We start from the raw sequence: 14423 nt of genomic DNA on the forward strand, positions 1-14423 counted from the left end.
AAAATTTTGGATCTTTTATATAAATATGAAAATACTACTAGTATTGCTCGTCGCTAGTATATATACAGATATATACAAAACGTTACTAATAACTGAATGTAAAAGTAATAGTGCAGAGTGCAGAGCCGCGGGGTGAGAGGAAGTCCAACAATTGCTGACCGGCAGTGTCGAAGCGTCTCGCGTCGTGGCACGGAGACGAGTCGCTGTTGGATGCCCCAGCCTGCGTATAGCGTATGGGCTGATATATACTGAACAGTAGTAATGTATGAATACACGAGAAGGGGCCCATTAGCTCTCTAGGCTCAGCCTGTTCGGGAGACCGTAAATGATCGTGGATTATTTACTGCTGACTGGTTTGGTGTGAGAGAAAAACACTGTTCCTGACTTGAAATTTACAATCGTTTACGAGCAAGCGAACAGGCTGTCGGCTGCATCCATTGCTCTGGAATGTTTTAATGGGCGGGAGGCCCGATCCATTGCTCGGGTCTGGCTTAACGGGTGAGAGGTCTGATCCAACGGTTGATAATGCATGTTGCGGGGATCTGATGGCTAGCGGGTTTGCAAGCGACGTGGCCCTATCCGTTAGCCCGCTTTTGGTGCACGAATCGTATATAGAGATCCGATGGGATCATAATTCTAGTTTTTTTAGCAAACATAATTCTAGTTTTTTTTATCATATAATTCTAGTTTTTTAGCAAACATAATTCTAGTACTATATAGGTCAGAATCTCAGAATTGAACAAAAATGTGTGTCAGCGCATCTTCATTGGGCTGGACCAGGCCGTTGGGTATGAAATTTCGATCGGCCTTTTGGACGACTCGGCCCACTAGCCCGGACTGCTTAGCGCCTTAGCCCCGGCAAAGCCTTAGCGCCGGAGGGGCGCCGCCGGTCGCTCCTTCCCGCCGCCGCCACCGCCCTCCTCATCTCGTCCAAGCACAACGCCGCCATGCCCTCCCGCTGCTGGTCCAGACTCCAGAGCCCTTACTCCTCCCGAGCGAGCACCCAACTCACCCCTCGATCGCTGTCTGTCCTGTTTGTGTTTGGACTTCGGAATGCTGCTTCTTTGGCTGCTTCCGTTCCATGGCGGAAGAAATCTCAGCCTTCCTCGCCAGACGTGTCGTTAGTTGGATTTGCATCGGTCTTGGTCAGTTCTTATCTTATCTCTTCGGCCATGCGGGTGGAGCTAAGCAGCCCAGGTCCTGCATGCTGTCTCCGTCGGGGTCTTATCTCTTTGGCAATTCTGAGACCATCGAGAAGAAATAGTGCAGAGCCGCAGGGTGAGAGGAAGTCCAACAATTGCTGACCGGCAGTGTCGAAGCGTCTCGCGTCGTCGCACGGAGACGAGTCGCTGCTGGATGCCCCAGCCTGCGTATAGCGTATGGGCCATGGGGCTGATATATACTGAATAGTAGGGCTCCATCGACGGAAACCTTTACGAAGAAGACGGTGGAAGGACTTGAATAGAATATTGTTTCTTTTTTATTTTAGATTCTTTCGTTTGCAATTTGGGCATACATTATGCTGAGTTTTAATATAATTACCTCTTCTTTTAGAAAAAGTTATCAAGAGGTCCCTCACACTCAGCTGCAATGCAATCGCTCCATATTAGTCAAGTACGCCTCCCGTATTATTTTGAATTTTTGTCTATATGGTAGGACGCGGTACGCACCGGCCCCATTCACTAGCTTGCAAGTGGTAACGTATGTGCCTTAGTAAACTGCCGGCATATTCCTTAGGCCCATACACATCCCGCAATGGCCACTGGTGACACGGTTAGTTGGGCCATCAGCACTAGTGCCATCTATGCCGGTAGATATATGGCACGGGTGTATGTGTGTATCTGCAGCACGCAGTGGGTGCATGGTAATTGATTTAAGTGGCGACCTATTTTTGGATCGCTGAGTGCGGAGCATACGTTCATCACCCAATCTTGTCTTTGTTGTATGCATAGGTGGTGAAAATATGAAGTAGCTAGTGCTGGCTGACAACCCTCGCACAATATTGCCGCGAAAACGATAGGAACGTAGGAGGTCCTTGGCTGTGGACTGTAGTAGCTGAAGCCTGAAGATATGATGGAGCTCGCGACGGCGTTGCTGGAGCAGACGACTCTGGCGCCGCCGCCGCGGCAGCCGGACCTGGGGGAGCCAGGCTTCTGGCGGGACTTCCTGGTGGGCATGGTCAAGCCGGCCGCGTCCACCGCCGTGGTCGCCCTCGCCGTCATGCTCAGCTTCGCGCAGCGCCTGGGCATCGAGGGCGAGACGCTCTACGCCGTCGCGCGCTCCTTCGTGCAGCTCCTCCTCATCGGCTTCGTCCTCCACTTCATCTTCGTCCAGAAGAACGCCACACCTTGGATCCTCTTCACATACCTCTTCATGGTACGTAACGGCTAACGTAGTTGATGTGTTCTTGGTTTCGTCCATGGATCAGGAAAGTTTCATCCCTGATAAGATGCATCATCTGATGACTAATCCAGTTTCATAACGAACAACATGACACACACAGGTGACAGTGGCCAGCTACACGGCGGGCAAGCGCGCGAAGCAGGTCCCCCGCGGGAAGCACATCGCCTTCGTGTCCATCCTCGTCGGCACGGGGACCACCATGATCCTGCTCCTCCTGTTCAAAGTCTTCCCGTTCACCCCGCAATACACCATCCCCATCTCCGGCATGGTAATCGGCAAAGCCATGACCGTCACCGGAGTCGCCATGAAGCAGCTCCAGCAGGACATCAAGACTCATAAGAATCTGGTCAGCTCCGAACCCCCTCAACAGTTTGGCATGGCACTAGTTGCTGCATGTTTCGCTGCTTGTTTCTTCGCTATCCGAAACCGGCACTTTACCGAGTGCCGGAGTCTTTGCCGAGTATAGTTTATAGGGCACTCGGCAAAAACGGTCTTTGCCGAGTGCCAAATAAAATACACTCGTCAAAAAAAAACACTCGACAAAGATGGCTTTGCCGAGTGTTTTTTTTTCGGCACTCGGCAAAGATGTATTTTGCCGAGTGCCATTTTTCGGCAAAAACGGTCTTTGCCGAGTGCCAAATAAAATACACTCGGCAAAAAAAAAACACTCGACAAAGATGGCTTTGCCGAGTTTTTTTTTCGGCACTCGGCAAAGATGTATTTTGCCAAGTGCCATTTTTCGGCACTCGGCAAAATGCGTCTTTGCCGAGTGCCTTTTTTCTGGCACTCGGTAAAGATGTATTTTGCCAAGTGCCATTTTTTGGCACTCGGCAAAATGCGTCTTTGCCGAGTGCCTTTTTTGTGGCACTCGGCAAAGATGTATTTTGCCGAGTGCCATTTTTTGGCACTCGGCAAAATGCGACTTTGCCGAGTGCCTTTTTTCTGGCACTCGGCAAAGAGACATTTTGCTGTGCATTTTTTTTGGCCCTCGGCAAATTATTTTTTCAAAGCAATTTTTGAGGCCCTAAATGAATTCAAATGAAAAACTTTTCAACTACAAAGTTGTATAACTTCTCAAGATCTACAAAGTTTATCTTGGTCATTTCTTCATTTGACAAAGCGACAATAACGTTGTTCATAAAATCTATATCTCTCTCATATCTCTCATATTAGTTTCATGAAAGTAGAAGATAGATATATAAGATTTGTGAACAATGTTACTACCACTATGTTGGATGAACAAATGACCAAAATAAACTTTGTAGATCCTAAGAAGTTATGAAATTTTGTAGTTGGCAACATTTTGATTTGAAATCATCTTGTCATCCAAAAACGACGTTTGAATTTGAAAATTTTAAAATTTGAATTTTTCAAAAGACCTCGGATGGAAAAACTTCCTAAATGAAAATTATAGATCTCCAAAAGTTATGAAACTATATAGTTGACAACTTTTTGATTTGAAATCATCTTATCATGCAAAACTACGTTTGAATCTCCCAAATTTAAAATTCGAATTTTTAAACGACCTCGGATGGAAAAACTTCCTAAATGAAAATTGTAGATCTCGAAAAGTTATAAAACTTTATAGTTGACCACTTTTTGATTTGAATTCGTTTAGGGCCTCAAACAAGCAATTTACTCTCGATTTAGTATAATATATGAGGATAGATAACGGAATCTAAACACAAGTGACAGTGTAGAGCAGTGGTAGAGCAGCAGACACGCAAGCGAGAGTCATGAGTTCGAATCCCGCCGGCCGCGTTAGCCGTGAAATTTGCGCAAAAAAATGCAGCGACTTCGATGGAGACGGGCGGGCACTGGCCGGTGGCGGCCTCCCCCGAAAAAAAAATTGCTATTATTTTGGGGGTTTTTCGCATTTTCATTTTGCCGAGTGTAAATCTTTGCCGAGTGCTTTTTCGGCACTCGGCAAAGGCTTTGCCGAGTGTCCGAAAAAAAGCACTCGGCAAAGGCTTCTTTGCCGATTAATTTTTTGCCGAGTGCCCTTTGCCGAGTGCGGCACTCGGCAAAGTGCCGGTTTCCAGTAGTGCTTTCCCTTAATTATCGCCCCCATCGTATCCATTGGGTACGTTTTGGTAGGAATAGAAGTACCAGCCCCAATTAAAAAACATGAAAATTTCAAGCTAGAAATTATATTCACACATGAATAGTCTAAACGCTAAACGGTAAACAGTCGGTCACTCGCCGTTTAGCCATTATTCGGTCTAAATGGCCAATTAAACGGGCAAAACGGCCGTTTAAACGGGCTAAACGTCTAATTAAATAGAAACGGTGTACCATTGTGTAGCGTTTACACGGTGTGTAAACAGCTAAACGACCGTTTAGGCGAACAGTGGCAACACCCCCCGATCTACTTTTGCAACATCAATATGAAATAATTGCAACATACATTTGAAACGCATGAAACACTTGAAACATATATATGCAACACTGGGGAGGGGAAGGCTGGGCCGGTCAATTTCGGTCGTCGGGGTCGGAGATCGGCCGCGAGCGGCTACGCGTGCAACGCGGCCAGTACCGGGCTTGGCTCGGCGATGACGGTGGCGGATGGGGGGGCGAGGAGCGCCATGGCCGCCGGGGTGGGGGAGCTCGGTCGCTGGGGTGAGAGAGGGCGCCGCCGGGGGTGGGGAGGGCGTCGCGCCAGGGTGGGGGAGAGCCGCCCACTCCCCCTGCAACACCGTCACACCACTTCCATGGATCTCGCCAGCGTGGGGGAGAGGGCCACCGGATCTGCGGTATTGGGGCTCCCGGTGGGTGAGGACGCCGGGGTGGGGGGAGGGGCGCCGCCGGGGTGGGGGAAGGAGACGTTGGGATGGGGGACGAGGACGCCGAGGTGGGAGAGGGCGCGCGCCGGGGTGGGCAAGCGAGAGAGAGAGAGAGAGCAAAGCAGCATGGAAGCACGAGAGAGATGAGCTCGTTGGGTAGGCGGCGCGTGCGGAGCGAAGTGGAGCAAGGCGAGGTGTCCAGGATTTGATTTGATTGATTTATTTATTTAGGTGAGCGGCGCGTGCAGTAGTGAGGTCAAGTTGTGGTGCATGTCACGCCATGCATTCGGAGGGGAGTCCGGCGTCGGACATCCTATTTGTAGCATTACCGCTTATAATAAGTGATTCTTTAAAAAAAAAAGAAATCGAGCAAAAGACCATCTTTTCCCTCACTAATTAGGATAGAGGATGTAGTTACTATTTTCTTAATTAATGTCGGTCGATTTGGATAATCCTAAAGTTTAAAAGAAATATCAATATTTTTGCAAAAAAAATAGAGGAGATGAGGAGAGAGAGGAGGTTGATGATCCATAATACATTATATTTTAGTATAAATTTTGAACTGTGGAAGTCTGCATCTCTAAATTATAGAACGGATGGAGTAGTTGTTAGCTCTATGGATCCAAATAGAACCTCAATACTAGTTATAACTAGCTCATGACATTAGAGCAACACAACATATAGTCATTTTAAGAAACTGAATGAATGTCACATTATAATCTTAAACATAGGGCCCATTTGGCTCGCATGAGCTAGTAATTAGCAGCTAAAAATTAGCTCTACTCCATCCAAGCAGGTATAAAATGGTGGCCAAATGAGTGGCACAACACTAGCACAAATAGCCACTACTCGTTGAGACAATATGCCTTATTCATGTTGTGTCGTATATGTTGACACGTCGTGCCGACTCTCAGTCCAGGCACGACACTGTGGCCCCTTAGTTGTGTCGTGCTGGCTAAACGAGCATGTCGGACAGCGAGCCCATGCCATCTAACAAGGGCTAAAAGTGCTACATATATTGACAAAAAAAGTCTTTCCTACCCTCCCAACAACCTCCCCCTCTCTCTCCCGTTGTCGTTCGAGCTCATCATGCTTTTGTGGCTGTTGTAGCATCGTCGTGTGGCTGAGGATGGCGCCTCCATGGCTACCGAGCCCACCATCATGTCTACCGCCAAGCCTGCCATGACCTTCATTACAATCGTCGCCATGGCCCACCTCATCGACTCGCAGTGTCGTGACACCCAAAACTGTCGCACTACCACTAGCATGGGAGGAGGCCGAAAGATGGATCATGCCCATCGATGAGTGAGCTCTGCATAGCATGGTGGGCTCCATGGCTGCTCGAGCGAGCTCCCCATCCTAGCCCGATAGGATACATCTAGTCGGCCACTACTGTGCCGATGGAATCTGCCCCAACCCACAGAATCGACTTGCCTATACCAACCTTGATTTGTTGTCCCTAGAGTTAGTTTGTCACGCCGACCACGATTATGGCCCCGATGTCGAGCCGCTGCGCTGGCCTCGCCTGCCCTGCGCCAGCCTCAACTATCCCCACTCTGGCCTGCCTCAGCCTCGGTCGCTATCATCCTCGGCCTGCCAGTTGGGTGAGAAGAGAGATGAGCAAAGTTTGTGTATGGGAGAAGAAAGGGAAGAAGTGGGGCTGAGTGAGGGAGGAGAGATACGAAGAGCTGGTAATGTTTTAGTCAGACCTAACAATTAGCCCTAGTCCATCCAAACAAGACCTTAACTTGTTTTGGTCTAGTGCGAAGCACAATGCTGAGAGCCTTAGTTTGGTTTTAGTAAAACTTGTTTTGGTCTAGTGCGAAGCACAATGCTGAGAGCCTTAGTTTGGTTTTAGTAATTGAGTGACAATTAGTGGATTGATGCTTTCATTGGAGATGATTGAACTAGATCGACATGAATGAGTTGAGCAAGGCTAAGAGGTGGTAGAGATGATCAAGACAATAGTGCATATGCTCAATATGAAGAGAAGATATGGATGGAGATGAAAATAAGCTTGATGAAGGCAAAGGAATATGCATAGAGATTTTGTTTTCGTCGTCCAAGGTGCAGTAGAGTGCACGGTCCAGTTTAAGATATATAGCATACTATTAAGAGGGGAATTCTAAAGCATTGTCTAGTGCTAGTAGGTGATGACTTTACTTTGCCTTTGCATTAGGTCTAGTGATGTGGCGAAAAAGCAAGTGAAAATGTTTTGAAAATGCTAGCTTAATTCTTAAAGAAATTGTATTCGTTGGGGCACATTTGAAGTTAGGACACTTTTAAAAAAGATTTGAGAGAAGTTGGTGGTGTAGTGTTTTTACTTCTGAGCTTGCCGGTGGGCACCAGAGTGATGCACAGAAAGTTACTTCAGAAGTTCCATGGAAAGCAAGCGCAGTCACCAGAGCTCGCCAGTGAGGTCACCGGAAAGATTACTAGAGCTTTGTTAGAGGCGGCTGAAGGCTGGGAACGCTGCACCATGCCTCAGCACTTAGGGCCTGTTTGGTAGGAATTATATTCCAGCTTCACAGAGTTGTTTTTAGCTTCTCCTACCAAACAGGTTCTTTCAAAACAGTTTTTTTCAGCTCCTGAAAAAACTAGCCTCTCCCAAATTTTCTCTCTGTTAACTTATTTGAGAAGCTGTTTTACCAAACGTTTATGAAAATAGATTTAGCTCTACCTGTAAAGCCGCTTTTGGAACCAAAACCAACAAAAGCCGATTCACTAGTGAAGTTAAACAGTACCGAACAGGCCCTTAAACTCATACGGGAATAGTAGAAATGTAGAATGGTGGGAAAAAACACTTTATATTTCAGTTTGTTTTCACTATCGGACTTTGCACCGTTTTTTTTATGACCGTCGTAGATAGACGACGCGAGCGTGCAGTCACAACTCGCAGTCTTTGGAGAGAAGCAGATGGAGGGCGACAAGTGTCTGTTAGAAAGAAGAAAGAAAGCGCACCATACGACTGGGATCTAGCAGACCAGACTGATCGACCGAAACCAAACCACCTCAAACGACCGCATCTTCCGAAAGAAATACTAACTTTTGTATGATCATTGTAACCTTGCAATTGCAGATACGCTATGTCACATACATTTCTGTCTTCTGTTTTCTACAGGTTGAGACGGCACTTGCTCTGGGTGCTACTCCACGTCAGGCGACACTCCAGCAGATAAGAACGTCGCAGGAGATCGCCTTGTCTCCCGGCATCGACAACGCCAAGACCCAGGGCGTGATCAACCTGCCGGGCGCCATGACAGGGCTCATCATGGCGGGCGCGTCGCCGCTCGAGGCCATCCAGGTGCAGATCGTCCTCAAGAACATGCTCATGGCCGCCTCCACCGTCAGCAGCATCGTCTCGTCCTTCCTCTGCTGGCCAGCCTTCTTCACCAAGACCTTTCAGCTCAAAGAGGAGGTCTTTGCTGACTAGCTAGCGTTCCCAATAATTACTTGCTCTGTTTCAAACTATAGGTCGGTTCAGCTTTGTACCAAAATTCTCTGTTTTCCAACTAAGTTCTCAAGAAAATGTACTAACGTTTACACTTTCAAATAAATACGCTGTCAAGGCATTATGAAGAATTTGCTGAAACTAGTTTGATGGAGTACACAATGGTTCATTTGTCTATAAGCTTTTTCAAAGTTACAAGTTTGACTTTTTCATTAGCATCTGTGACACTAAACTAAATAAGTACGCTATATGAATACTTATTTCATAAATTTAGTATTTTGTTAAACCTTATTATACTAACCAGGTGCCTGAGGCGTTGATATATTTTAACTTGGGAAAAATCTAGAAATAATTATATTTTCAGATGAATAGAGAATTACTGCCATGTACCTTCTTAACAAAAAAAAAAGAAGCAAAGACGACTAACACTAGAGTTTGGAGATTAGTAAATACTCCCTTCGTGTCAAATTATAAGTCGCTTTGACTTTTTTTTATACATCTATTTTGCTATGTATCTAGACATATATCTAAATTTATAGCAAAATTGATGAATCAAAAAAGTCAAAGCGACTTATAATTTGAAACGAACGGAGTATAGTACAACTATGTCATGGGCTGTGTATCCAGCGGAGTGGTGGGCTTTGATTCGTATGTGTGGGCCTCGGCTGTGTGGGTGGTCCAGAAGAAAAAACAAATTAAAGCAAATCCGCCAACAGCCTTACATACACTAGCTGTCGAAGCTACTTTAACATATGGTATACACGAACAGAGGAGATTAGAAAGATAACCACGTCCGATCATTTCCATCCCGCACAGCAGCTAGAAAGCATCCGAGGAGATGGAATCCAACGAAGCTGCAACCAGGCTTTAGCTGCTGAGCTCCAAGAAACGCCTGGCCATCGGATGCTTGGCGTCGGACAGTTCTGACGGCGCGAGCACCTCCACGATCTCGCCGGCGACGACGAGGCACACCAGGTCGGCGATCCGCTGGATCTGCTTCACACTGTGGGAGACGATCACCGTGGTGAGGCCCCTCGTCTTCTTCAGGCGCACGATGGCCCCCTCGATGTTCTGCGTCGAGATGGGGTCCAGCGCGCTCGTCGGCTCATCCAGCAGCAGCACCTGCAGCAACCGATCGATTTCAGCAAGCCGGTAATGGTGGAGGACAGTGTCAGGAAGACGAAGCAAGAGAGCTGACGGTGCACATGCCTCGGGGTCGTTGGCGAGGGTCCGGGCCAAGGCGACGCGCTGCGCCTGCCCGACCGACAGCTCAGACGCCGACTTGGAGCACAGAGCAGGGTCTAGATCCGCCAGGCTCAGCAGGTTCTTCACTTCGGCTTCAGTGAGCTTCTTGCCGCGCAACTGTGGCCCGTATCGTACGTTGTCAGCCACGGTACCTGCCAAAAGCACGCGGCGGAAAAAAACAGATAAATCTGCTTAGTTATTGTCTGATTCACATGTATCCATCTAAATTCACGTGTTGAGATGGGTTCGGATGGAATTTAGATTAAATTTCATTTCAATCCACCTAACACATATGGATTGGGATAGATATATGTATTTGGGCATTCATACAAACCCTTTGAGAGGTAGCTGACTTTGTATTTAACTTCTGGCTCTCTATGTTAAATTTTAGGGGGAATTCAGAAACATTCGACCATTGATTAGCGGACTCTAATATCGACATCAACAATAACATTCAGAAACATTGGACCTGAGTTGTTCGGCTGATGGTTTCTGCGGCTGATAAGCCGGCTGATGCTGATTTGTTATGAGAAAAAAGTTAAGGGTTGTGCCTAATCTTGTCGTGACTAATCTTAGACAATGGTTGCCACAAAAAATATGTTAAATAAATTGATTCATACTTGTAGTTAAGTTTGACAAGAAATAAATATAAGCTTTATCATGTTGTTGATACGTTGTGACACTTTTTTCAAAAAAATAAAATAAATCTATGATGCATACGAGGGTACTAGAAAAGCAAAGCATGGTGCACCATAATTGTAGCGTTAGAAGAAACAGCTAAAATATGACATGACTAACATGTCCTGGCAATATTAGCATGAACTAAACATGACCTAACCACTTGTACCAACTACGCAAATACTGTGAAGCAATCCCTAAAACCATATACAAGTTACCCACCTTTACCATTATGAAAACTAATATGAACTAAACATGACCTAACCACTTGTATGCTATTATCTTTTATAATATTAAGAGTTAGAGTGTTTCTTCCCTACATCGGTAGGTTTGTTCCGGGCCATTCTTGTCTCTCTCAAACAATATTAGATTTTTATGATTATCTAATGGTTTCTATTAACTAAAAGAGCATGTAACAAATACAACAAAGTTCAACACTTACACTTGTAGCTCGGTCGTTTATGATCAAAAAGGCCAATGTGAATTGCCCGCCATCGCAAGCCGTGCATCATGGAAAATTCATGATCCAAGACTAGGTTTTTGAACTTAGTTTCTTTGTGGGACGCAAGTGTTGTTGGATCTGGCAGAATGCACAGTTCATGAAGTTATTTTTTGTTTTCTTTTAACTTAAGTCGTTGGGCTACATAGGAACGGATTGAAGGAAGAGTTTTTTGGGTGGGGTGGAGTGGGTGAACTAAATTTAAGTTATGGGCTTCATTCTACACTTAGACTAGCATTGTTTCAAATATATATACAAATAAATATTTTTGTCAAACAATGATGCACAATTCTAAAAGGACATGTTTATTGAGCTTGAGCATGCTAGATATTTCCTCCATTGCAACAATAAAAAGTTATCTAACATGACCTCTAGTCGATCTTTATCTAAAATCATCTACCTATACAATACTAAAAAATATAAAGTAACTCGATAAATTTGCATCCATTAGTCAACTTCGCCGTTGTTAGAAATAACCTGAAGTAACCCATATGGACCATTATAGAAATGAAATAAAGTAAGTTCCTACATCTACATCTAAATTAGCCACCTCTGCTAATAACCTAAAATAACTCTCTATATTGTATCCAAATTACTAGCATCTGTTAATTAGAAAAATATGGCAAAGCAAATATATGTCAAGAACACTTGGAGGTGAGGCAAAGGAGAAAATTACAAACAATGACAGATTGAAAAGTATATAGAATAATTGATAACTAAAGTTTATTACAGCGAGACAAAATAAGAGAGCATCTATATAATTATTGTGTTAGAATATGAACATAATAGAATTGATACGTGCTCTGAGTTTCGTGTGCATCTAACCGGCGCGTCAAAGGTATGGTGTGTAATGCAAGGTTGTTACGTGCTCAAAATGGTTATGAAGAACCATTAAGCGACTAGACACGCGGTCCATTTAAATTGGATCAGTTCTTGCTTGTCAATTGAAGTTTGTGAAGATTTCATTAACTTAATTGTTTTTGCTGGCTCTACTTTAAACAATCGATTGTTTACTAGCACTAATCTTGTTTAATACTACGGCGCATTTTACAGTTATATAAATTTTCCCTTATATATACATTTGAAAGAGGCAAACCTATCTAGCTACCTTACATCCAGGCAAATACATTAGACCAGATCTTCAGCAATCCTAAAATATTTCATGCTCTGTCAAAACTACCAGTTGGTTGATAAATTAGTTGTGTACTATCAAAGTAAACAATCTGAATGGCATCCCAACTTAAATTTATCAATAGTTCAAGCTTTGTTTAAAGGTTAGCAGTTGCCTTCCAGTTCCAGGTTCGCCATCACGTGCATGATGTGCTCAGGATGGTTATTTCTGCATCTCAGGATGTAGAGTAGAGGACAAGCACAATTCGCATTGTATATGTGAAAAAGAAAAATCATGGTGTGCTCATCAGAGTGATGGCACATGCTTTTATCATGAACAGCCCTGTTGTCTGAGTGGAGAAACAGTGCTTATCACCAGGGACCTTGTTGACCTATGCAACATCTAGAAAGGTCAGCTGGATTGCTTATCACAGTTGGCCACTAACTGTCTACTCACTGCCAACTTACATACATGTGCTTAGCAATTAATTAACCTAACCTTCTGTTCTTAGCGCCATCGATGAATCAATTAGATCGAGCATTAATAGGGACAGACTGATTTCGAGTTTCCGGCGCAGCAAGGAAAAAAAAACAGCTTTATCGATGTATAGATGGCCGCCGGAGAGTCGGACGTACCGTCGAACATGGCAGGGAGCTGGAAGAGCATGCCGACCTTGCGGCGCAGGGTGAGGACGTCGATGCCGCAGATGTCTGCGCCATCGAGGAGCACAGCGCCGGGCGCGGGCTCCCACAGGCGGTTGAGAGCGCGGAGCAGCGTGGACTTGCCGCTGCCGCTGGGCCCGATGACGCCCATGACGACCCCGCGCGGCACGTCGAGGTGGACGCCCCGGAGGATCTCCTCGCCGGTCGCCTCGGCGCGGCGCTGCAGCCCGCGCACCCGTATCTTGGGCGCCGCTTCCCCGCCGTTGGCCACGCCGTCCACGTCCAGCAGGTGCTCCCGGAGATCATCTGCGCATGTCGTCGAATCATATCATCACGGACCTGGTAGATGGTAACAATGGCCTGATCCGATCGTACGATCCACCAGCTGAGTTTGCTTGGTTGCTCACCTGACGAAGCTGAGCCCATTATTGGAGGAGGAGGAGGAGCAAGAAGAGCAGGGGATGGAGGCCGGAGCTGCTAGCGAGTAGAGAGAGTGGCCGCAGCTCTCACTCTGTCTCGGTGGAGGGAAAGGTGTGTAGGAGGGAGATGGGGTGCCGATCGTGCGTCCCGTCGTCTTCGTGTGATGTGTGGTGGTGCTTCTTCGGCTTTTTGGAGCGCAGCTAACAAAGATGGGTTCTTTGTTAGGTCTCGCAGTCTCGCTAGCTACCTTTTCGCGGGGGGCTTCAACTGAGGTGGGCGGCTTGTGGTGCGTGCGTTGCCGTTGCGTGACAACTCGATCGGCGGCCGGAAGAGCGGTGGCATTCGGTGGCGGCCGGTCTCGGTGTCGGTCCCACGCATGGCACACAGCTTATCGGTGTGTGTCGTTCCAGACTTTTTCTCCGGCGGGAACAAAATAATAACACACTAATTTTAAGCTTAATCATACATATTAGCCCGTGGGTGTTATTTTTTTATGTGATTGCAGCATTTCATCAGATTTCTCAGCTTTTCTTCAACAGTCTTCATAAGGGAACCTGTGCGTTGTAGAGATATAATTTTCGATGCGGAAGAGTTTGTTTCTGAAACGGTTTTTTTCTGCTGTATCTTTTTTCGCAAACTCTTTTTTTGCCGTATTTTTTGGAAACGGGGCGTGGAAGAGTTTGATTTTTTTTTTGGCTTGTATATGTTTTTTTGGAAACGTTTTTTTTTGTCGTATTTGATTTTTTTCGGTTTGGAAACGGGGAGGTTGGTTTTTTTTACTGTGTTTTTTTTTTATCGTGGGGTAGGGCGACGCAGACGATAGCTGTAGGGATTTTTTAGGTGTAGATAGATAGATAGAAGATAGCTACCTATGTGGACGTGGTGATAGCGTACACAATGATCGTCTCCCTTTTTAGGTGGTCCGATCCGAATCGCATGTGGACAGGCTAATATTGATCTAGAATTTTTCTTTTGGCCAAGACCAATCCGGATTTTGCATATGGGCATGCACGTGCACCGTATATCCTGGGGGGGGGGGGGGGGGGGGGGGGGCGGGCGAGCATCCGGAATTTTCCTTTTGGCAAGACCGATCAACGTATTTTTGGGGGCAAGCGCGTACACTCTGAGGTTTTTTTAGGTGGTACTAATTGGCGGCGTGGGGTGATTGTGG

General features: G+C 46.0%; 2 protein-coding genes across 4 annotated transcripts; one reads left to right on the forward strand and one right to left on the reverse strand.

Annotated features, from left to right (window-relative positions):
• The first annotated feature begins 1475 nt into the window (after window positions 1-1475).
• LOC136520153 (UPF0014 membrane protein STAR2-like) lies at window positions 1476-8781 on the forward strand. Of its 2 annotated transcripts, XM_066513582.1 has the most exons (4): window positions 1476-1614; window positions 1953-2376; window positions 2504-2749; window positions 8308-8781. In XM_066513582.1, the coding sequence occupies exons 2-4, from the start codon at window positions 2071-2073 to the stop codon at window positions 8617-8619; spliced, it is 864 nt and encodes a 287-aa protein (XP_066369679.1). In that variant the 5' UTR covers window positions 1476-1614; window positions 1953-2070; the 3' UTR covers window positions 8620-8781. The 2 variants fall into 2 exon arrangements, with proteins under 2 accessions (XP_066369679.1, XP_066369678.1); XM_066513581.1 differs by lacking the exon at window positions 1476-1614 and having other exon boundaries at window positions 1717-2376.
• A 451-nt stretch (window positions 8782-9232) lies between these two features.
• Window positions 9233-13428, reverse strand: LOC136520152 (protein STAR1-like). Of its 2 annotated transcripts, XM_066513580.1 has the most exons (4): window positions 13240-13419; window positions 12806-13138; window positions 9847-10034; window positions 9233-9759 (listed from the first exon to the last, which is right to left on the reverse strand). In XM_066513580.1, exons 1-4 carry the CDS (start codon window positions 13256-13258, stop codon window positions 9505-9507), a joined length of 795 nt encoding a protein of 264 aa, XP_066369677.1. In that variant the 5' UTR covers window positions 13259-13419; the 3' UTR covers window positions 9233-9504. The 2 variants fall into 2 exon arrangements, with proteins under 2 accessions (XP_066369677.1, XP_066369675.1); XM_066513578.1 differs by having other exon boundaries at window positions 9233-10034; window positions 13240-13428.
• Window positions 13429-14423: the final 995 nt, after the last annotated feature.

The sequence above is a fragment of the Miscanthus floridulus genome, chromosome 18 (assembly GCF_019320115.1).
Source record: "Miscanthus floridulus cultivar M001 chromosome 18, ASM1932011v1, whole genome shotgun sequence".
NCBI lineage: Eukaryota > Viridiplantae > Streptophyta > Magnoliopsida > Poales > Poaceae > Miscanthus > Miscanthus floridulus.